The following is a 23,196-nucleotide window of genomic DNA, read 5'->3' as shown; positions in this document are numbered from 1 at the left end:
TGAAATTTAATGTTATATTTTCATATGTAAAGATTAATTGTGGCATAGTTGTGTTGATTTAGTGATGTATTTCTCTAGCTGCCTTTGTAAAACTGTGGTAGAGTTGAGAAATTGTGATAGATATAGCCCACCGTGTCTAAAAAGTTTTAGGTTTGTTTCTGCATAGAAAAAGTTTTTTGGTTTTGGACTCTGAGCTTGCCAACACTCAGTGTTTTATTTTTTAATATTTGGGCCTCCCTGACATGTTAATGATCCCAGGTGCTACTCCTGGTTCTACTTGACCCACAGATGTCCTGTCTGAATAAGTTGGTAGGGCGTTTGCCTTGCATGCAGCTGACCCGGGTTCGATTCCTCCATCCCTCTCTAGAGCCTGGCAAGCTACTGAGAGTATCCCGCCCGCATGACAGAGCCTGGCAAACTACCCGTGGTGTATTCGATATACCAAAAACAGTAACAAGTCTCACGATGGAGATGTTACTGGTGCCCGCTCGAGCAAATCGATGAACAATGGGACGACAGTACAGTGCAGTGCCAGACTGGCAAAATGCTGCCTGTGCCTGGCAGTGTTTGGAACACTAGGGCCACCCTGAAAGTGCTCAGGGATTATTCTGAGTCAGATTCCTTTTGTGCTGGAGGCAGCAGGTAAACAGTGGTCTGAGGAGGCAGTGGTGCTCAGGAGGACCACGTAGTGTTGGGCACTGAACTTGGGGCCTCCAGTTTGAAAGACCTGTACTTCCCCCATTTGAGCTATTGCCCCCCCCACTCCCCCAAAACTTAGTATTTTTAGTCTAGTTTCAAAATTTAGCCATTCTGATGGGTGTATAATATTATCACAGATAAACTTATTTGTAGATTTTCTCATGTTGTTTACTGGTATTTGGTAATGATTTTTGGCCAGTTGGTTATATAATCTTCTGCTGCTTCAAGGTAATTGTGCTTGTTTCATTAAGTATTATTTTTTGGAATTAATAATTTAAAAAATGTTTGTCATTATATGTCCTTTGTAGAAATATCTATGTCTCATATATCTATGGTCAGTATTTCTGATCTGCTTTGGTTTTTCATGATCTCAACAGAAATGTTATAAACCGAGTAATTATTTTTTCAATGAAAGAGATGAGTAATTTATTTTAAATACCTAAAAACGTAAATTTCATTATATCAGAGAATACACATTAGCGTTCTAGAGTTCTATTTGTTAAAGGTAAAACTATTATCTGATTTCCAAAAACTAAAAATTTGACCTTAGAATTTGGGGAATTGATTTAAGAAGATTTTTGTTTTGTTTTTTGGCCACACTTGGGCAGTGCTCATGGGCTACTCCTGCTTCTATGCATAAGGGTCACTTTGAAACAGTGTGGGATACCAGATGTGGGCTAGAATCAAACATGGGCCAGCTGAATGCAAGAATGCACCTTACCTTCTGTACTGTCTCTCTGACCTCAATTTTAAAATGATTTAAGAAAGTTAATAATTTTTTACCATTTTATCACTTTTATTTTAGATGTTAAGAATGAAAAGGAAACAATACTGAATCCTGAAGAAGTGGCATCTTTGGAAGAATATATTCCTACTCGACATACAAGCGTTACCCTCCTCAAAAGTACCTGCACTATTTTCATGGCTGAATTCAACTTGCTGGATCATTTACTTCCTGTCATTATGGGAGAGAAGGTATATTTTGTGATTACTTAATTTATCATATGTACGTATTTGTTATTGTGACAGTATTGTATAATAAAGGTGATTAAACAAAGAACTCACGATCAAGTTAAAACAATGGATTTTATTAAAGCAGCTACATCTTTGCCAGTGCTGCCATGCTCTTTGGGGCCCAGTGGTACTGGGCTAAAAGGACTACATTAGCTCAGGGGTGTTCAAGATTATTCTCAGCCATGCTTGGTGGAGCGTTATATGGTGCCAGGGATTGAATTTAGGCCCCCCCACCCCCTTTGCCCACTGTTGGTTTTTGCAGAAGTATTATTACTGTTTTTAGCTGATGATGTCTCAGAGCCTGGCAAGCTACCCGTGGCGTATTCAATATGCCAAAAACAGTAACAACAAGTCTCACAATGGAGATGTTACTGGTGCCTGCTCGAGCCAATCGATGAACAACAGGATGACAGTGATACAGTGCTACAGATAATGTCTGCTAAATGCCAGTACTTCCCTCAATTATTGTGACAGTGAAAGGCAGACAAAAATCACACCATAAAACTGCTTCTCTCGTAGATTTCCATATAGCTTTGAATGTGAGGTAATGCTTTTCCTGAAGAGAACCACAGATATGGGTTTTTTTTTTTTCTTTTTGGGTCATACCCAGTGATGCTCAGGAGTTATTCCTGGCTTTGCACTCAGGAATTACTTTGGGGGACCATATGGTATGTTGGGGATCGAACCCGGGTTGGCCACATGCAAGGCAAATGCCCTACCCACTGTGCTATCGCTCCGGCCCCCAGATATGGTATTTTAAGATAGAGAGTTAGTTATGGAACAGGAAAGAATTCTTTGCAAACCAGGGGTCGTACTCATCTTGAAATATACCTGAATTTATCCAGAAGCTTAGAAAAGTTCCATAACTCTGAAAATACCAAACTTATCTTAAGAATCTTAGAACTTTTGAGTCTTCAGTATGTGTCTTTTTGGTATAAAAAATATGGATAATTTTTTTTCCTGTTCTGTAGACTGTACAGGACAGGAACTTCTTTTACCCTTTTTAGAGTATTTTATTAGTTGTTAGTATTAGCTTCTTTTACTGAGTTCTTTCGTTATTTAAATGTGAATAAGGGGAAAGGAGATAAAATGTAAATAGATCTCAGTTATCTAGGAAATTCTAGGGGGGTGTTTGAGCTCAAGTAAATAAGTTCAAGGACTGGGAGATAACTCAAAGGGCTAGAATGCTTGCTTTGTACTTGTGAGTGCTAGGTCTGGTCCCCTGCACAGTACTGTATGGCCTAGTTAGCACTGGCATAGGTATCTCCTGAGCACCACTGGATGTGGCCACCGTCCCCAAAGGGAAGAAAATACTTTCACTTTGCATATATGATGCCTTGGCAACAAAAAACATACAAAAACCTCAACGAACTGAGTTATGGAGACACTGTTCTAGTTTTGTTTTGAATTTTTACTGATGTTGTTTGTTTTTGTTTTGGGGCCACACCCAGCTGTGCTCAGGGCTCACTCCTGGTCTGAGCTGAGGGATCATTCCTGCCAGTGTTGGGGGATCATGTGTGGTGCTGGGGATTGAACCCAAAGCGCTGTCCCTGCTGTTTCATCTCTGTGGCCCCGAGACACTATTTGAGTTGATGGAAAAAATGAAAGCTATTAGCTATAAGGGCAGTGATCATTTTTGCAATAAAGAACTCATTATTTGGATCTGGGACATAAAAATATGTAGAAGGTGTTTTTATTGGTTATGGTAAAGAGAGTTTCATATAAAGGGATATGTTCTAAAATGACGATATCAACTTAAAACGTGCCATCTAAAGCTTGTGTAGAGGGCATTATACAACAGTCACTGTTCTACTCCTAAAATACAAAATGCACCCTTTTATTTTCCAGAGCTCAAGTAATTTCATGAATACTACAAACTTCCAATCTCTTCGTCCTTTGCCAGCCATTCAGATAGTAGTGGATAAAATTAATCTGGAGCATTCTGTACCGATGTATGCTGAACAGTTAGTGCACGTGGTCAGCAATCTCACTCAGCCTTCTGATAATCTGCTTCATTACTGCTACGCACACTGCTACCTTAAGGTATGTAAAATGAGTTTTTCTTCTTAGTATGCGTGGCTTTGGGAGACTCAGCTCTTTTAGTTCTTGGCGTTATGATTGCACATAATAAATTACTTTTATGACTGTTTGGAGCAGACTCAAAATGAACCAGTTAGTTATGAAGTTTATAATAGTTTATGTTACTTGGAGTGATTAAAGTTATCTTTGAGAAAGTTTCCGGATTTGTATTTTACAATTATTTTACAATTTAACATAATTTAACATAATTTTACAATTATGTTAAAATATTTAAGTTCTAAGATTTAAGTTTGTATTTCATATATGTTTGGCGTATAGACACTTATGCAATTTTAAATTATACTCAAATGCCCAAGTTTTAATTTTGTATAGATAAATTTTATGTATTAACTATATGATGGAATAATATGCTGTTCCCATTTCATGTGATTAAATTTATTAATGTGAGTTATTGTAAATGTGTGAAGATCAAATTGTCATGTCTTAACCAAGTCTTCTTTGACTTGCTAAAGTCATTCTTTCATTATGTTTGGGATCAGTTATTGAAGATATTGCAAAACATCTGATGTTTGAAATAAGCATATTATATGGTATTGGAAGCACCTTATAGACTTATAGAATAGTATGTAAATTTAGGGTCTTGCTGCTCATAAAGTCAAGTATGAGAAATGTTTCAGAAAGGTTAAGTTTGCAATAAAATTAAAATGCCTTTCAGATTTTTTCAGATTGATAACTTACTTTTTTTTTTCTTTTTGGGTCACACCTGGCTCTGTACAGGGGTTACTCCTGGTTCTGCACTCAGGAATTACTCCTGGCTTTGCTCAGGGTACCATATGGGATGCTGGGAATTGAACCCGGATTAGCTGTGTGCAAGGCAAACGCCCTACCCGCTATGCTGTCACTCCAGCCCCACAGATTGATAACTTTTAAAAGTTGAAGTAACATTATTTTATGTTATTATATGTACCTCAGGTCTGTAGTCAGAATCTAGAGGCTTATTTTAATTTTTTCCTATTCCTTTGCATTATTTCTTTATAAATCTCTTATTTGAGTGAAACACTCTAGTATTTGTCTTTCTCCTGACTTATTTTGCTTAGCATACTCCCCTAAAATTTCTAGATTAGGTAACTTTTTACCTCTAATGAGATTTCCCTGGGTATTTGGAGGATTTTTGGTTTCATAAATAACTAGTGGACATATAAAATGTTATCATTGGGGATACTTTCACAGGGTCTAGTAAATGTGAAAACACCTTTACCTTATGTTACCCCATCCAGTTATCAGTTATCTTCTATAGTTGTTGTCAGCTAACCTTTCTTTCACAGACCAGACAATACTTGAAAAACAAATTTCATATATTTGAGTTGAAAAATGAAATATTTTTATGCCAACAGTAGTGTTAATGAGATGAATATAATTTGAGAAGGGGATCCAAAACACTGAATGAATCTGGGGGCCATTACTGGGTATACTTGGCTACTAAGCCAGGTCGTTCTCTGAGGGCCCAGGGAGAGGGAGCTGCTTGCTCCTGTGATTTTGGTTCCATTGGGATCATACCTCGTGTGCTGGGGTCGGGGGGATGGCATGTGGTTCCTGGGTTCTGTCTCTGGTTCCAGCACGTGTGCCTGACTACTGAATTATCTTTGTGGCCCAAGAATAAAATTTGTTCCATGGGAAAACATTTAACTTATTTAAGTTTCCAGCTTAGTGTTTCCTGTTGTAGCATCGATCATAAACATCCATGTGTCATGGTGATCATTAGATTATAGGCAATATCAAAATAGGAAGTGGGTGAAATTTGACCTGTGGTCTAGTTTGCCAAACTGGACCTGAGACATTTTGCTCATGAAGGACATGAGCTGGAGGACAACATATGCCCACACCAGTACAACATAATTTTTGGTGGGAATGTGACAAAGAATAATGGTGCATACTATCTGATACCACTTATATAAATACTAAAGATTGTTCATAGGTATCAAAGGATTTATAAAGGTGTAACAAATAGGCATTCTGCACTTCTGAAAGTAGATGTAGGTGTTCTAAGTGTGGTTTGGGGAGCCAGTGAAATTAGTGCAAAGACTTTAGCTGTGTTGGAAGTCTTTAAAGAATAACATGTTAACATAATTTATATGCTATACTTTACCCGTTTAAAGAATAGATATGATTTTTTGTACTTTTTTACTTAGTGCAACCATCACTACTAATACCAGAATATCTTTATCACCCCTCAAAAAACCCTGTACAGCTTAGCATTACTACAGAGTTACTCCATAGTTACTTTCTCAATGTATTTGCACATTCTCAAAATCTCATAGTGAAGATGTAATGTGCATTCTTCTGAGATGCTGGCTACTTTCACGTAGCGTAATTTTTGAAGACTCCTCATCAGTGTTGTAGAATTTATGAGTATGTTACCTCTTTAATGGCTGAGTAATAGTTTTCCATTGTAGGGTATTATTTCGCATGTCCACTTAGTAATGGACCTTTGTGAACACTCATGTATAGATTTTTGTGTGAGCACTGGCTTTGTTGGGTCAGTACTTAGGTGTGGACTGACCTGTTCATAAAACAACTCTATTTTAACTTTGTTCTTGGGCACTTCTGACTGGTTAGGGTTTACTCCAGGCTCTCTCTCAGAGATCACTCCTTGAAGGGCTTGGGAACCATTTGTGGAGCCAGGGATCTACCAGTTCAGCTGCATACAAGGCAAGCACCTTACCATCTGTGCTATCTCTCTGGCCCCAACAGCTGTATTTTTAATGTTTATAGAATCTGCTTAACTTTTTTTCCTAAAGGGATTGCCATATTCTACTCCCCTACTAGCAATGAATGTGCGAGATTTTAGTTCATTTCTTCACCACTAACAGTTGTCTTGCTTTTGATTTTAGTGATCATGAAATGATATCTCTTGATTTTGATTCATAGTGACTAGCTATGTTGATGTTGAACATTTCCCCCCCCATTTTATTGGTCATGGCTTTTGTAAATCATATTTGGAAAAATATAACTATCCATGCCTGCCTTAAAACTTAGTTACTTGTTGCGTTATAAGCATTTATCATTTATTTTAAAGACTGTCCTTTAAGAGTATTTGTGACAGCATGGCAGTATTTTATTATGGTTGCTATATGATTATTAATAAATTGTAAACAATGAGTTATTAATATAATTAAGAATGACATGATTATTATTAAAATTCTGTGTGAAGATAAAAGGCCACTTATTTCCTTACTCAAGTCTTGGTAGAAAGAATCAAGAGAAATTCATAAGAGAAGAACAAGTATCGGCTTCAGTCTGGAATTCTTGTTTCAATATGTATTAACAGAAATTAGATTTAGAGGATGTTGAGGAATGATGCGGTGAAAGAAAGTAGCCTTCTGAAGGTCACTCTTTAAAGTTATTTTCCGAACAAATGTAAGAAATGAAGTTTCACTAATGGATGTAGGGAAAGGTGATGGTGAGAAAGATTGGTGGTTTTTGGTTTATAATAAGAATATTTGGAGAACCAACTACACTGTTTTGAATTGAGGCAGTGGAGGGTGGAAGCATAGCAGAGTGAAATTTCCATCTGAGAAACAATAAAATCACAGAAGCTGGAGTGCCTGTGTGGCATACAGAGAGCATCGCATCTGCTCCCTGGCACTACCTGGCATAGCCCTGGTGGCCCCGAGCACCAGCGGGGAGGCCCCCTGCCACCACCCTCTCCAGGAAGATGCACAGAAAACAACGAAATGAGCTAGATCAAATGAATCATCATCTTGATGGTGTTCCGACCATCTGTAATTTTGAGCAACACACTGTCTCTCTTGGACTTCATTTTTCCCATATGTGAAATAATTCAGTTACTTTCTTTGAACAGTTTTTTTGCTCTGAAATTCTAGTTTTAAATTAAGACTTTTAACTTCCTGACATATTCCTTATTCTGTAGAATTCTAGTTATAATCAGTCGTTTTAATTTTTTTTTTTGGGTCACACCTGGCGATGCACAGGGGTTACTCCTGGCTCTGTACTCAGGAATTACCCCTGGCCGTGCTCAGGGGACCATATGGGATGCTGGGATTTGAACCCGGGTCGGCCACGTGCAAGGCAAACGCCCTACCCGCTGTGCTATCTCTCCAGCCCCCGTTCTTAAATTTTTATATGATCTAACATGCTATTCTGGACAGATTAATTTCAGACATGACAGTAATGTTTGATTATTTTGTTCCTTTACAAGACAATTGATTTTTATCACAAATCTGTTTACTTAGTTACACTATATATGCTTTATATTGCTTCTGTTTTTTACCATTGCATATCCTGATTTATTCTATTAATTTTTATTTAAAGATAAGGAAAATTGAATGTTTCTAATTTTAGAGCTATTTTAAATAAATGTTGACTCAAAAACACTTGTGTTATATATGTTAAATATAGATGATATATTTATTTTTTGTTTTCTAATTAGCTTTTAAAAGGTGGCAGTGCACAGCAAACTTTTCACTCTAATTTGTAAATCTTATTCAAGATGGCATTTCCTTCAGCTAAAATGTATATTAGTAGATATATTTTTCTTAAATTCTTTTATTATTTTTGCATTGTTCCATATTTGTTCATATATGAACTGACTTTCCGTCAAGCAGCCTCAATTTATAGTGGGGTTTTTTTTTTTGTATTCTTAGTCATGGGTTGTTGACAAGTTACTTTTTAAATCTGTTGTAAATCTGTCTTGTAACTGTATTGTATTATAAATGAATGTATCTTACGATTTAAAATGGAGTTCAAGATTTTTTATTTTGAAGTGAATTTTATATGCTTGTTTTTACCTCTTTCATCCTAACATATTTGCTTTGCTGTTCTATAAGAATCATCTCTGGACAACATACTAATAGCTTTAAAAAAATTAGAGGACGTTAGGCATTTTCTTCCTAATCCTTTGCAGTTCTGCAAACAACCAGCAGGGGATCTCCTCGCCACCCAATTTCCATTTCAGTGTAGTTAATGATAAGTCTGAGTATACTGCTGGGTCATTTTATAGAGCATTAGAACGTGACTGGAGAGCTTAGGTGAATACAGATAATCCAGTGTGATAAAATACTGCCTTTATTTTCTACAAAATGTTTGGAGATTAGATAAGATTTTTAAAAGATTTTTATTTTTATACTAGGTGCATTAATAATTGCAGGTGTTAGAAATCTTTAAGTACTGACCTTTCAGAGCACATGAAATGCAGAAGTTGTACAGTGCCCAAAGCTCTTTCCATTCAGTGTTAATCAGAAAAAAATCTTCAAAAGAGAGTGAACATGGAATATCTTAATTTTTAAGGTTGATCATTTAAATATTAGAAACAGTTTTTATTCTTAATTCTATTTCTTATGCCTTTGCTGATTGTGAGATATAGAAATTAATAGATGTATTAATATTATTTCAGTGATACTAGGTAAGGTAGTTACTTTAAAATGGTTTTCTCTGGAAATAGGAATTCTGTTACTTCCAGAGGATTATTTTGTTTGTTGGAAACTGAATTAAGAAGGAAAGGATTTGTTGTTGTCAGCTTGAAGAGTCATGGGGGCATAATATTAGCTTTATGAAGTAACTTAATAATTTCTAGGAAATTGATCATCAAATGAAAATAGTTTGTTCTGTAAATTAATGGGAAATTGTTAACACGTCACTGTAGAATTTAGAAGTAACTGTAAATCCCAGACATGGGAAAATCAGTTTGTTACATCGAGGATTAGAAGATACTCTGATGGGTAATGAATGCTCAGGGTTAAGTTTTTGCATGTTTTTGCAAAAACAGTAACTCTGTTTAGTATCCCTGTGTGTTAAGTATTTCCTGTGTGAGATTCTTATCTTTCATCTTATTGGAAATAAGTAGAGCAGAAATATATTTATTTCTCTGCTAACCTTGGTGTAAAATGTGACTTTATATTGTTCCTATTAAGGCAGAATACAGTGTTAAAGGATTTCAGAGAACGCTATAAAATTTTTGAGTGATCTTTTCGTCTTAACTATAAACATATGAAGAGTAATTTATGACATGAACCAAATTTCCTGGGCTAAAAACATAAACCCTACAATTATTTTCACAAAAGAAAGGAAAAAATCAGGAAAAAAGACATAATATTTTAGGGTAGATTTGCATATCCTTTTTGTATGGGTATGCTGTATGTAAGTTGGAAGCAAAATACTTTTAAGATTGTTCTTGTAGTTAATATTCTTTTAGTCACAAAATATGCTTAATTTAATAAAGTTAATATAAAGTATAAGAATGCTGTAAATTGTTTAATATAAAATGTGCATTTTAACTGATACTGTACTACATTAAAGTTGTATATATAAGTGATGAAATTTAAAGATTCAGTCTTCTTTCAGGAATATAAAATAAATATACATTTAAATCTCTTAATTTGGACTTAGTTCATGTCAGATTGAATAAAAGAAAAAGTTGACTTTGGGAAGTGGAAAAAATCTTTGGAACATATTTAATGTGCAGCTGTTGAAGAGCAAATTGAAACTGACGTATTTCATCCTGTGCTTATTAAAACTTTGTCTCTGAACATTTGGATCTTTTCTTTTTGTTTCAGATATTTGGTTTCCAGGCAGGACTGACTTCTTTGGACTATAGGGGATCTTACTGCTTACCTGTTTCAATTATTCCTTCCTTCAGCACTGCTCTTTATGGCAAACTTCTGAAACTCCCTACATTCTGGTAAGTGTTACATTAAAATGTAAATAATGTTAATTTGTATTTATCTTAGGGGATAAAGCCAAGTGGTACTGTGTTATGCTAGTATCTTAGCTTTATGTAAAACCTGAACCTGAGAAAAACATTTAAAGTTATAGTGTCTCTTACTGAGAAACTATAGTAACTTAATCATGGTATCATTTGTGGTATTAATTACTATTGTTTACATAGTAAATTTTATCCATGTTAGAATTGCAGTAAAATGTTTCTGCTTCACATTGTAATTAAGAACTGCAAAGAAGTACCCTCTCACCCGGCCTTTCATTCTTGTCTTCTTTTTGAGAATATACAAAGACCTTTTAAAAAAGTTTCATAGTAATAGCAATAGTCTAAAATTACAATTTCATGCGTGCTCATAGCCACAGAGAAACATAGATGCATAATTAAGATTTAGAATACTTGACTTTTCTTTTTTTGTCACTCCATTTAGGAAGAAACTGATTTTAACTCTCATTATTACTCACTGTTGGTATTCTGTATTTGCAGGTCATATTTCCTTAAAAGAGATTTATAGAAAGAAAACCAATAATTACTAATTATATTTTCTTGAAGATTGAAAACTAAGTTTTACTATATTGATGAAATACTTGTTTAAACATGTAAAATTATATTCTAGTGAAATATATCTTCATTTTATAGTTTAGATTATCTTAATTACTTACAATATATCTTTGCTTTCTAACACTAATAGCCTTATGTTTATAAGGAGTGTTTTCCATTAGTCTGTGAAAAAAGTAAAACTTACAGATAATAGTCATTAATTCCTATGAATTATTTGCTAAAAATTTCAATTAATATGTAACTTTAGACACAAAATTTTTAAAATCTTGTATTTTAATGAGATTTTACTATGATCTAGAATATTAAAAAGTATTGAAGTTATAGTTAATATCTTAAAACCATTTTTTTATAAAATAAAATTATTATTCTCATTGTCTCTCAACAAGTTTAACTTTTTTTGTTGTTACCCACCTTCTTAATGTCATTTACTATATGTATAGAGATTAACTTTTGAATTTTTCATTTCCATGCAGCTAGTATTTTCATTTGTTCCAGCTTTTATTTTCTTATCTATTAAATCCCTTGGTATATTTCTGTTTTCTATGTTGATATAGACTTCATTAGTCTGTAAATATCTTTATTTTTAGTTAGTAGTTTTTAAAATTATTCGTAACACTCACCAAAATTTGTGTGTAATTCAGTGCAATTTGTTGTTAAAAATACTTGAAAACTTCTTAAAAAGTAAAAAAGTTAATATCTATGTGGTGAATTAATAATTTATCTTGGAAATAATCATATATTTAAATAAGCCAAGCTTATTTTAGACATTATAAGCCTTATAAAGAATAAATATAAAATGTGATTTATAATAGTTCTGCTGACATCTAAAATATTCCAATTAAATATTAAAGATATGAGATCACTAAAAGTATGAGCTAATATTTGGATGTGATTTGACTTTATGTAGTTTAGATCCCTTTCTACATTATTTCAGTGTTACTTTTTCTTGGTTTATGAAAGTATGTTGCTTTATTTTATATTTAGTTTTTCTAAGAATTTTAGAGTTGTAGTCTCGTGATGCTTTTTATTCAAAAGTATATAATCAGATTTTAGTATTCACAGTTACATGCCATCACTGCTGTCATTTCCAGAAGTATTTTATTACCCCCACTGCCCCCTCACCCCCAAGCTCTGTACCTGTCAGTAGTCACTTTTCTTTCTTCACCTCTCCAGTTTCTGGTGGTCACTAGTCTAGATGTATATTGATCTAAAATAGTGTTTTAAAATGGTATTCTTCAGTAAATAGAATTTAAATTATTCATTCTTTGCAGCTCTAAAATCAAAAGAATGAATATTAAATCTATTAAAATTAGATGTTAGATGCTGTAAATAAAATACCACACATAAAATACTCAGTGTAGTGTTTGAACTAAATCAAGAATCATACAAGAACTCAGAATTTTATTGAACTCATGTGGTGAGTGAGGATTATTTTTGCAAGTCACCCTGGTTATGATATTAATGTCAGCCACAATGAAGAAACTGTTAATAAACTCCCAGTTTCTTAGAATTTACTTAAAAATATTTTTGTTATAATTTTTTATTCTACATATTTTACTACTTATAAAAGTAAATTCAAAAATATTTCTCATTGTTTTTATATCAGGTTAATATTTAATTCTTTCAGTCCCTTAAAACAGGATAGAAAGGGGGCTGGAACGATAGCACAGCGGGTAGGGTGTTTGCCTTGCTTGTGGCCGACCCGGGTTTGATTCCCAGCATCCCATATGGTCCCTTGAGCACTGCCAGGAGTAATTTCTGAGTGCATGAACCAGGAGTAACCCCTGTGCATCGTCAGGTGTGACCCAAAAAGAAAAAAATAATTATTACAAAAAACCTTAAAAGTTCACTAAGGATTTCATTAGTAATGATTTAACATTTTTTTTTAAAAACAGTGAAAATATATTTCTACTCTATAAAATATATAGTACAATATTAATTTTTAGAAAAAGCTGCATATATTATGATGTTTTAAAATGGAACTTAACATTTGGTAACCAGCTGAAAAAAAAAAAAGTATTTTTAGTTTCCCAAAAACTCTCATCCATCGTCCTCCAAAGTTAAAACTGTTATTCGTATTTCTCATAGTATAGATTAGTTTTGTCTATTCTTTAAATCATGCAACATGTGTGCTCTTTGGAGGATTGACTTTTGTTGTGCAAAGTAATGTCTGTTGAATTCTTGATAGCCTTTAGATTGTTTCACTGTCCTTTTTTGTTTTTTGGGGATCACACCTGGCGGCGTTCATGGCTCTCTGCTCAGTAGCTTGGTAATCATTCTTGTCAGGGTTCAAACTTATATTGAATCTGAATTTGGTGTGTTTGAGTGCCTTACCTTTGGTACTGTCTCTTCCTGCCCTGACAGTTTACACATTCTTGATTTGCAATTTGAGTTTAGAATTAAAATGAAGACCCTTAATTTTCTCTTATTTTTTTCTCCTAATCCTTTGGAACTTTTTCTTTTCTTACAGTTTCAGTTGTATCAAAGCAGCCTAGAGTTTTTTGTTAAGTATATTTTGATTCCCTTTGTCTTGATAAGCAGTATGCTATATGTTTGGAGTGGATAAGGATAAAGTAGAATGCAGGGAGGATAAGAGATGCCTTGACACTGTCATCTTATAGCCTAGTGGGGGAGGTGGGGCATGGGGAGAGGGGTAAGATTCTAGACACATAGGAAAGCAGTTGTTATTATTGGCAAAATTGAGCCTGAAGCAGTTTAGGGAGAGTGACAGTCTTCTCTGGGGCCTAAGAAATGGCTTCAGAGGAGTGACATTAGGGTTGAACAGTGATGCTTGGATCAGATAAATTATCCTGAGACAGGTTTGAGGGTGGAGACTTCTGGAGGGCAGTATTGTCTGAAGGGTCATGGGGAGATCCTTGAATCCATGAGTGGATGCAGTGGGGTAGGAATTTGAGAAGTTACTTTGTGTTTGGACTGGTACAAATAAGGATGTACACTTTTTAAATAAATGCAAACTATTAATAGTAGTGTACACCAGTTGATTGCTTATTTGTCAGCCCCATTTCTCCCGATCAGGCTTTTGACTACAACCATACGGTTTCAAGTTCGTGTTCTCCTGTAATTGGGAATTTAAAAATGTGATCTTATTCATAGAGAGGCAATATGTGTCTTATTTTGGCATAAAAATTATTTTTGAGGAGTGGGGAAAATATTATACAATGGTTAAGACACTTGTCTTTCACGTGCTGACTTTGGTTTGATCCCTGGCACTGGCTATGGACCCCTGAGCCCCGCTGGGCGTAATCCCCAAGCGTAGACCAGGAGAAAGCCCTTAATGCAACGGTGTGTGTCCCCAAACACAAAATTTCTTTGGCATAGAAAATCATGGAGTATGTGGAGAAGGTAACGTTAAAGGAAGCAATAAAAGAATGTGTAGGATCTAACAGAGAATGTTGTATTCTTGTTTTATAGTTTGGTACTAAACATTTTCATAAATTCTGTGTGATAGCCTAATATTTTCTGTTTTAAAATTAAAACTCACAGGAGCTAAATAATTTGTACCAAGACATACAGTTGTTGGGGAAGGATTTTCATTGAGGGTGATCTGATTCCAAATTCCGTGATCTTCCCCCCACCCCCACTCCAGCCCTTCATTCCTTTTCATTCAAAAGAGTAAAGATAGTTATTAAAATGAAATTATCTTTAAAGGTACATGTATTGTACCTTTTAGAGTAAAAATGGATTTCTATGAATTGAGATACTGTTTGTGATAAAATAGCTAATCTGAACCTTGCTAGAATCAGTACGTAAATATTGTTATCTTGATTTCATAGAATCATACGTGATGCATTATATAAATTCTTGGGAATTATCTCAATTTTTGAAAGTTTGTCATAAAGTTCAGATTTCTAGTTATCTACCCACAGGTTGAGTGATTTACTTAAAGAGATTTTTCTACTTGTAAGACAGCTAGATTCATTTTTGGCACCTCTAAAATTCTTTCATTGAATTAAAATCTGCTTTTATGTTTCTTATCTTTCATACCAACTGCTTCTGTTTGTCAGAAATAATTTATATATTTATAGAAATATGGAAAAACCTCATCTTTATAAGATTGGGGGATCAAATTCCTATTCCCTCTTTTAGATAGCTTGTTTTTGTAATGAAATTATTGAGCATTTTATTCGTGGGAGGCGCAGGCTTTTGTGGAATTTGTCTTAGAGGTCAGTGTTAATCAGAAACCACAGGACTTGGTGCTCACTCTGTGGTGTTGATGTGTCTCAGGGAGAGGTAAGGCAAATGCTGCTCCTTTTGCCTCCCTGAAACAGAAACTGAAGCTGCCAGTTTTTCTCGCCTCGCTCAGAATAACACTGGAATAAGTACTCTTAGCTTTACTAGAAGCTGATCCCTTCCAGTGTAATAAAAATGCCAAGAATATTTATTAGCAAACATGGAGAATGAGTGATCCACATCACAGGGTTCAAAATAAAGTTTTCCCAAGTGCGGTCCTTTATTATACCACACTTAGAAGCCCTTAAGAACTTTGAGTTGTGTGTTTTCAGTGCTGGGGGAACTTGATGTTGATTCCCCTGTTTACAAAGCCTGTATATTTTCTTCTGTTCTTGTAGCTAAATTTTCCTTTACTGTCATGAAGTCGGTAGGACTTAACTGGCCTGTTAATTCCTTTTTCTCTCTTTGAGTGGCAACAGCTTAGTTTACAGCTTTGGTTCTCCTGGCATTTGGAATGATTTGAACAGAAAAGAAACACTGGCATCATCTGTTACCGTCTTCTCATTTCAAAGATGAGAAAAGGGAGTCCCAAAAAGGTGAAATTGTTTATCTGAAAGCACACAGTCAATTGCAGTGCCTCAGTTTAATCCTCATTTTCTTGATTGATAGCTCCGTCAGTTGTACTGAAAGTGATTATCCTTTTACCTAATATTATGATAATTATTCACAACCATGAGTTCTGCTGTTTTAACTATTAAGTACAATTCAGCAGCTACTTTGAATGGTTTGGCTGTTTTTACTTTTATTTCTGGAAATCTCATATTTTGTACTTTTTAAAATAGCAAATGTATTAATCCTACCTCCAGCTCCTGGTAGCTACTGTTTTATTTTCTATCACTATGAATTTGACTATTCTGTGTACCTCATGTAAATGAAATCACTCAGTATTTGTTCTTTTTTTTTTTGTCCAGAATATATTTGGTTTTCAAGAATTATTTATAATATTACATATAGCATAATTCCTTCTTTGCTATTATTCTATTTCCTTTTTTTCTAAGATTGAATAATTATCCCTTGTCTGCAAAAGCCACAATAAAATGTATTTGTCTGTCAGTGTCAATTCAGGTTTTTTTTTGTCCCTTTAATAATTTTGACCTTTATGAATGATGCTGTTAGCAAGAATATATAATAAGCTGCTGGAACTCCTGATTTCTGTTCTTTTAGATATGTATTTTTCTTTGAAGTAAAATTGCTGGATCATGTAGTAATTTCTGTGTTTAGTTTTCTATTTTTTGAAGGAACCTGCCATTCTGTTTTTTACTGAAGTTGTACCTATTTCCATTCCCACCAGCAGTGCACAGGACTTCCAGTTATTTTTATGTCCTGTCTGTGCTTTTTTTTTCTCCCAGAATAGTTTCCTCACTCCCAGTGAATATGAAATTATATCTAGTAGCTTTGATTTTCATCTCGCTCATGATGAATGATGTTGAACATCTTTCAAGTGCTTATTGCTCACTTGTATAGTTTCTTTAGAGATTTATATGCTACTCCTTTGCCTATTGAAAAATTAGATCACTTTAGGGAAAAGACTATCAGATGATAATAAACCCTTGGTCCTGGATTACAGAACTAAAAATCCAAGTTAGAGGGCAGAAGGTAGGGGTGGGAAGATGAGGTAGACAAGAATTAATGACTAGGACCTTGGTGGAGAATACCAGGCACTTCAGTGGTGTAGAGGTGAGGTAACTATAGATCAAAACTATAAATATTAACACTTGTAATTAAGTTAAAATTTTTGGTTATTTTAAATTTTGTTTGGCTGACGATGATCCTTACATACTTTGAAAATTATTCCTTTATTAGATTAGGCTTTTATTGGTTCTTCTAATTCTGTGGGACTACATTGAATTTTAATGTTGAAACTATTTAAATCTGACTTCAAAGCCAGAAGTTCTTTATTTATTTAAGTCTTCCTTTTTTGGTTTAAAATAATTATATAAGTGATTTGCCGAAGTTTTTCTTAAAAATTGGTTAGTGTGAGCATGTCAGAAGTGGTCAGGTGTATGTTTGGAATAGTTCTACTTTATTTTGGGAATAAGGAAAAAGAGTTGAATTAAAAAAAATTCTTTGGCTTGTTTCTAAATTTAACTTGACAGTAGTTTTTGCTCTTAATCACTTATTGATTGGAGAAAAGCAATTTTTATTTCTAAAGGAATATTGTAACTTAAGTAATTTAGGGAAATTGTTTCCAACTTAGTTTTCTTCTTAAATATATTTTTAAGATTAATTCCTCTTTTTTTAAGTCCTTAAAAAGCTATAGTACTTTGTACTTTATAACTTTATAAAAAAAAGTTCAACAATACTAGTAATTAGAATAAAAATTATAGCCAATGAACAACCATTGTAATCAGATGGTCATTTAGCTGGTTTCTTTTATACAAGGTAGACTTTGGGAGGACATGGAAGATTTATTTGGATCATAGTACCTTTCTAAGCATCAATTTAACTAATGATAGCATAATAAACATCTGAGTTCATTATTTACAATAGTGCTTAATTGTTTGAAAGTGACTTAAAGATGTAAACATTTAAGGTATTTTTCCAAGCATTTATTAAAAATTACTATTATAGGTTTAGTGTTCGTTGCTCTTCAATTTGAAATATGAGGAAATGGAAAAACATTTCATTGAGCTATTAATTGGTAAAACTAATTCAGCCAAGGCTTTCTGGTTACAAGGTTATTTGTCTAATGAAGTGTGCTAATGCTATCTAGCTTATGAAAAGAGGCTATATTTCAACAAATGCAATCGTACATGAGCAGTATTTTCTGTGTTTTTTTCATAAAGAGATATTTCTGATAGAACTGGGGTTCATCTGTTGGTATTTGAAAAGTCTAGCTTTTATTTCTAGTATTAGTGTAATAAAAAATTACATTATTTATTTCTAGAATCAGGCAGATCTCAAAAATAGCACAAATTGCGAGTGATTTCTATTTCAAGCAAATTTCCACTCATTTGCAAAAAGTAAATTTAAACTCTGCATAATGTATATGAATTGCTTCTGAATTGTGATCTCATTTCAATCAGGTGACTATACAGCTTTTAAGATTTTGTTTTGTTTTTGTTTGGGAGTCACATTCACAGTGCTTGAGGGGGCTGCTCCTGCTCAGGGAACCTCTGTAACGCCAGGGGTTGGCCCGAGGCCTCCTGCCTGCAAATCCTGCACACAGCCTTTTGTCCCATTGCCCTGATTCTCAAACTTTCCCATATTTTCAGAAGATGTTTAGGGCACCAGCTAGGCATGTGGTCTGTGTTGAGAGCTGAGCACATGTATCCATTTCACAACTGAACTTCAGATTCCTTAAAAAAAAGTTACTTTCTGTCCACCTGAAGCTTTAGATTGTACACACAGGAATATGCAACCTTTAGGGTAAGGTATGAGTCCATATTTTACTGTTTTAAAATAAATCAAATATGCTCACTTTAATTTTTCTTGTTAAATCTACACTAGAGTGGGTTTAAGCAGATCCCAGTATAAAAAATAACCTAACCTCCTTTGATCAGTTTCTCCATTACATCAGATGGGGTATCACTCCTGGTGGGACGTTGGGGACCATATGGGGTGCTGGGTTCAACCCTGAGTGCAAGACAAATTCCCTCCTTCTGTACTATCATTCCACCCCCAAGGATTTTAAATTACATTATATATACACAAAAATATATTTGTTTTAATTTCACTAAGTCTTTTGCCTTAAAAGTTATTTAAGAGTTTTTTAAGGTTTAAAAACAAAAAGCAGGAAATTGAGTTGTTAGCATGTAAAATATAGGACCAATGGGCTTTTTTTTGTTTGTTTGTTTGGTTTTTTTTTTGGCTTTTCGGGTCACACCCGGTGATGCCCATGGGTTACTCCTGGTTCTGCACTTAGGAATTACTCCTGGCAGTGCTCAGGGGACCATATGGGATTCTGGGAATCAAACCCGCTGGAGTAGCCCTAGCAAAACCCTGAGCACCACCAGGTGGACCCTATAAGGCCCGAAGCGCTGATGGCCCCGAGACCCACCCTGGACATATAGTAACCATTACTCTTGGGTACACACCCTATAAGCAAAAATGTAAAAAGTAAACAATGCTGGATTTTTCAAAGACATACAGATTTCACTTTTAACCTGAATTGTCTGTGTGCACATAATTATAAAACATTATTCTTATCCACCTGGATTTGTTAAAAATCATCTTCATCATATTGTAATGTCAATGGAACATTTATTGTTTTAATGCAAAGTTAGTATGAATCATAATAGATATCTGTGCCGAGGCAGTTTAAAGATTCCTTTATGCATTTCTCATTTTATCTTCATAACAATCAAAAAATTTTTAATAAATCCACTTACATAATTGAAAAATAATTTTGTTCCTGTTTTTAATAAAAATTATAAAATAATTACAAATATGAAGTATTTATTAATGATTTTAAAAGCTACTTAGTATAGGATGTGATTATAAAGCAATAATGCATTCTAAAATATCAGTTTGGAAATTTATAATCAAAAAGACTACACGAAAACTGGAAAGTAAAAAAAATCATTGGCTTATTCAGTGAATTGTCAGATATCCACAGAAACCTATATAATAATTTCTATCACTGTTTGCTCCACTACTAATTAGATGAGTTTCAATTCACAAATTAGAAATCATTTTTTAAAATTAAACACAAAAATATTAAGCAATTAAAATATGCAAATTCTGTGCGAACATTTCCTTCCAAGGCCCAAGATAGCTAAAACGACAACTTTACATTTTGATTTTAAGTGATGGTATAGCAGCCAATTAACTTTTTCTCTCTCTAACTCATTAACTAATATTTCCTACTGCTGTAAGACAAATATCTTGCCTATTTTGCTTATTAGTTCATCTTTAGCAAGGGCTCTAGGGTAACACAATGCCATGTGCAAGGCAAATGCCCTACCTGCTGTGCTATTGCTCCAGTCCCTGTATTTTGTGTCTGCAAATACAGTAGTCAAACTCTTAAGCAAGATAAGCTTTAAATTATAAAGATAATTTTATTCTGTATATATAATTTGGTAAATTTATTTATAGCCTTGTAGGAATGTGAACACTTTATCTAAATTGTATTTGAAGTCTGGAATACTAGATTATATTAGACTAACTTAATTATGTGAACCTACATATATACTTCAAGTTGGAAAATATATAATAAAATTCATCTAAGCTTTATTTTAAGGATATTCAACTCTAGTATATGCCCAGTTTTTCTGTGAATCTGACTGTGTTGAATGATTTTTAATATACTTAAATTCTAAATGTTAAAGAAATGCAGTACCTTTTAATTATTGAATCAAAAAAGTTAAATTTAATAATTGTTATAATTTTTCTGAAAATGTTTTTGTTGGATGTTTTCTCAGTACTAATTTTAAAACTGTGCTTGCAAGCTTGTGAATAAGTTTAGTTACTACTAACACTTCGCTACATCGGTTGTACAAATAGTTATAAAATTATAAGTATGGTTAATCACTGGTATGAATGCTTTTATATTTTACTAATAATCTACAATGATATTTTGGAGTATAGATGCAGTACTATTTAAAAAAGTACTCCAAAAATTGACCAACTTTTATATGTTAATAGTCCTACCAATTTTTGTTTTTTATAATGTTGGCATTATAATTTATTGTGTATTTACACGTACAGTTGAAAGATACCCACTCTCATTCTTTTTTTAAAAACTTATTATTATTTTTTTAATGAATCACTGTGAGATACAGTTACAGACTTTCAAACTTCTGTGCTTATGTTTCAGTCACACAATGATCGAGTACCCGTCCGTCCACCAGTGCCCATTCTCCACCAATAATGTTCCCGGGATCCCTCCCACTCTCATTCTTCTTAAAAGAGTGTGTATGTGTGCAGAGTTGAAACACTGAAAGGGGATGGAGAGAGAGTATAGGGGCTAAGGTGCTTGCTTGTACTGCACTCCCCCTGGCCAATCCTGAGCACTGCATATTGTCCCCCTGAGAAGTTCCAGGAATGATCCTGGAGCACAGAAGCAGGAATGGGCCCTGAGCAAAGCCTGATGTGGCCCCCAGCCTCGCCTCCCCCAACAGCAAAAACACGACAGTCCAACAACTATAAGAGCTCCTCTGTATAAGAATTTTTCCTTTGAATTTTTTAGCACGAACACAAAATACTTGGGACACATACTTGTTAACAGCAAAAGAGTGTTGGTTCAATGAGAACAGAGGTTTGTTTTGATTTTTGCTTTTGAAAAATTTGATATTTTCCACATGGTAGTTTTATGATTAGCTGGGTGTGAACTTGAATAGGCAAATATGATCCATATATTTCCCTTGTTAAGAGTTCCAAACTTGGTTTGTTTAGTGGCACCCATGTGACCATTTACAACTAAGTTTGAGACTATTGTCTTTAAGTTTTATTTTCAGATATTATTGTAAACCTACTATGAGAGGAATTATATTATCTAAGTATTGGTTTTGCTCATGTACTACAGCAGGAGAGTATTATCCTGTGACATTTTATTCTAATCATAAATTCTTTTTAAATATATCTGTGTTTCATTATCTTTTGGAAACTGAAACTAAATTATTAGTACATTTATTCAAAGGAAAATGACTTGTGTTGGAAATCACTAAATTTAGCCTGATTTTTAAAAAATAATTGCCTTTCATTTTCCTGATTGTTGTTTGAGGATTTAATCTTTCTAATTTATTAAACTTAAGCAACAAATAATTACTGGAGATTTTCGCATTCAGTATATGCAGATTCAAATAGTGCTGCATATTTAGTGTGAGAAAAGAATATTGATTTTTTTTCTCTCTGTTTTTGGTGCTTGGATTTAACTGTGTGCCTCATTAAGTGCTCTGCCACTGAGCTACAACCCCACTCCAACAAGATTCTACTACATTTGAGATGGTTTTTGGACCACACCCAGTGTTGCTCCTGGTTTTTTGCTCAGAGATCACTCCAGGCAGGGCTTGGGAAAGCCATATGCAGTGCCTGGGAGTATATAGGATGCCACAGATTGAACCCAGGTCAGCAAGCATCCCTGTAGGGGGTACTGTTTCTCTGACCCATATATACAAGGTTTATTTGAACCTTACCTTTGAAATCAACAAGTAATGTATTGTCTTTTCCTTATGGATGGGGAAATGTAGATTTAGGGATGTTGATGTAGATCTGGAATGGTGAAATTGCTTGTAAATATTTTTAAATTAATTGGTCATGTTAGTAATGATTAGTAAGTTCTTTATAGTTCTTTGTATTCTTTACTAAGATTTATAACTTAAAAATATTGCCAGATTTCTACATGAATCTGTTAATACTTAGGATTCTTAAAGTTTGAGCTGATTAAATGAGTCATTTGTTTTAAAAATACTCTTTTGCATCTATCATATGAAAGCTATTGGCTTTTAGGCCTTGGAGTGGCAATATGTTGAGACCGGGGTTTGCTGTTTCCTTCTCAGTCTTCTGGATGTTTAGAAGTATTCTTAGTCACCAGCAAGCACACACATCTTCACCCAGACTTGTTTAGATTGTTTTTGGAAAAGAGTTTTAATTATGCCTCTTTTCCACCTAACATACTTGTTTTAACTTTTATGATAGAGATTAAAATCTTTAAAACATTCAGTCATATTTGCATGATCTAACTCCTTCTTGGCTTTCTAGAGTCATCTGAATGTCTTCCTCATTATACTCCCTGACCTCTTTGCCTTTTAAAAAAATGTTTGAAACTTTATTTAGACACTGATTTACTAGGTTTTTCATAACACAGTTATTTCATGTAGTCAGTGTTTCAACACCAATTCCACCACCAGTATGACCTTCCCTCCACTAGTGTCCCCAGTTTCTTACCCATCCCCCCATGCCTGCCTTCTTAGCAGGCACAAAATAATCCATTTACATAGCTTGTTGCAATAAAATGG

General features: G+C 34.1%; 1 protein-coding gene across 6 annotated transcripts in view; it reads left to right on the top strand.

The window, feature by feature from the left end:
* Window positions 1-23,196, top strand: part of VPS13B (vacuolar protein sorting 13 homolog B) — a 645,914-nt gene that overhangs the window by 66,989 nt on the left and 555,729 nt on the right. For all 6 annotated transcript variants that reach the window (XR_008628450.1, XM_055125276.1, XM_055125277.1 and 3 more), the window contains exons 13-15: window positions 1,505-1,674; window positions 3,562-3,756; window positions 10,326-10,450. Coding sequence is in view for 5 of the 6 variants with exons in the window: in XM_055125276.1 (XP_054981251.1) it covers window positions 1,505-1,674; window positions 3,562-3,756; window positions 10,326-10,450 (490 nt within the window). In the remaining variant the exon portion in view is untranslated. The remainder of the gene's footprint in view (window positions 1-1,504; window positions 1,675-3,561; window positions 3,757-10,325; window positions 10,451-23,196) is intronic.

This window comes from Sorex araneus, chromosome 2, assembly GCF_027595985.1.
Source record: "Sorex araneus isolate mSorAra2 chromosome 2, mSorAra2.pri, whole genome shotgun sequence".
NCBI lineage: Eukaryota > Metazoa > Chordata > Mammalia > Eulipotyphla > Soricidae > Sorex > Sorex araneus.
The sequence above is the reverse complement of the archived record's forward strand: the minus strand, read 5'-3'. Positions and strand labels throughout refer to the sequence as shown.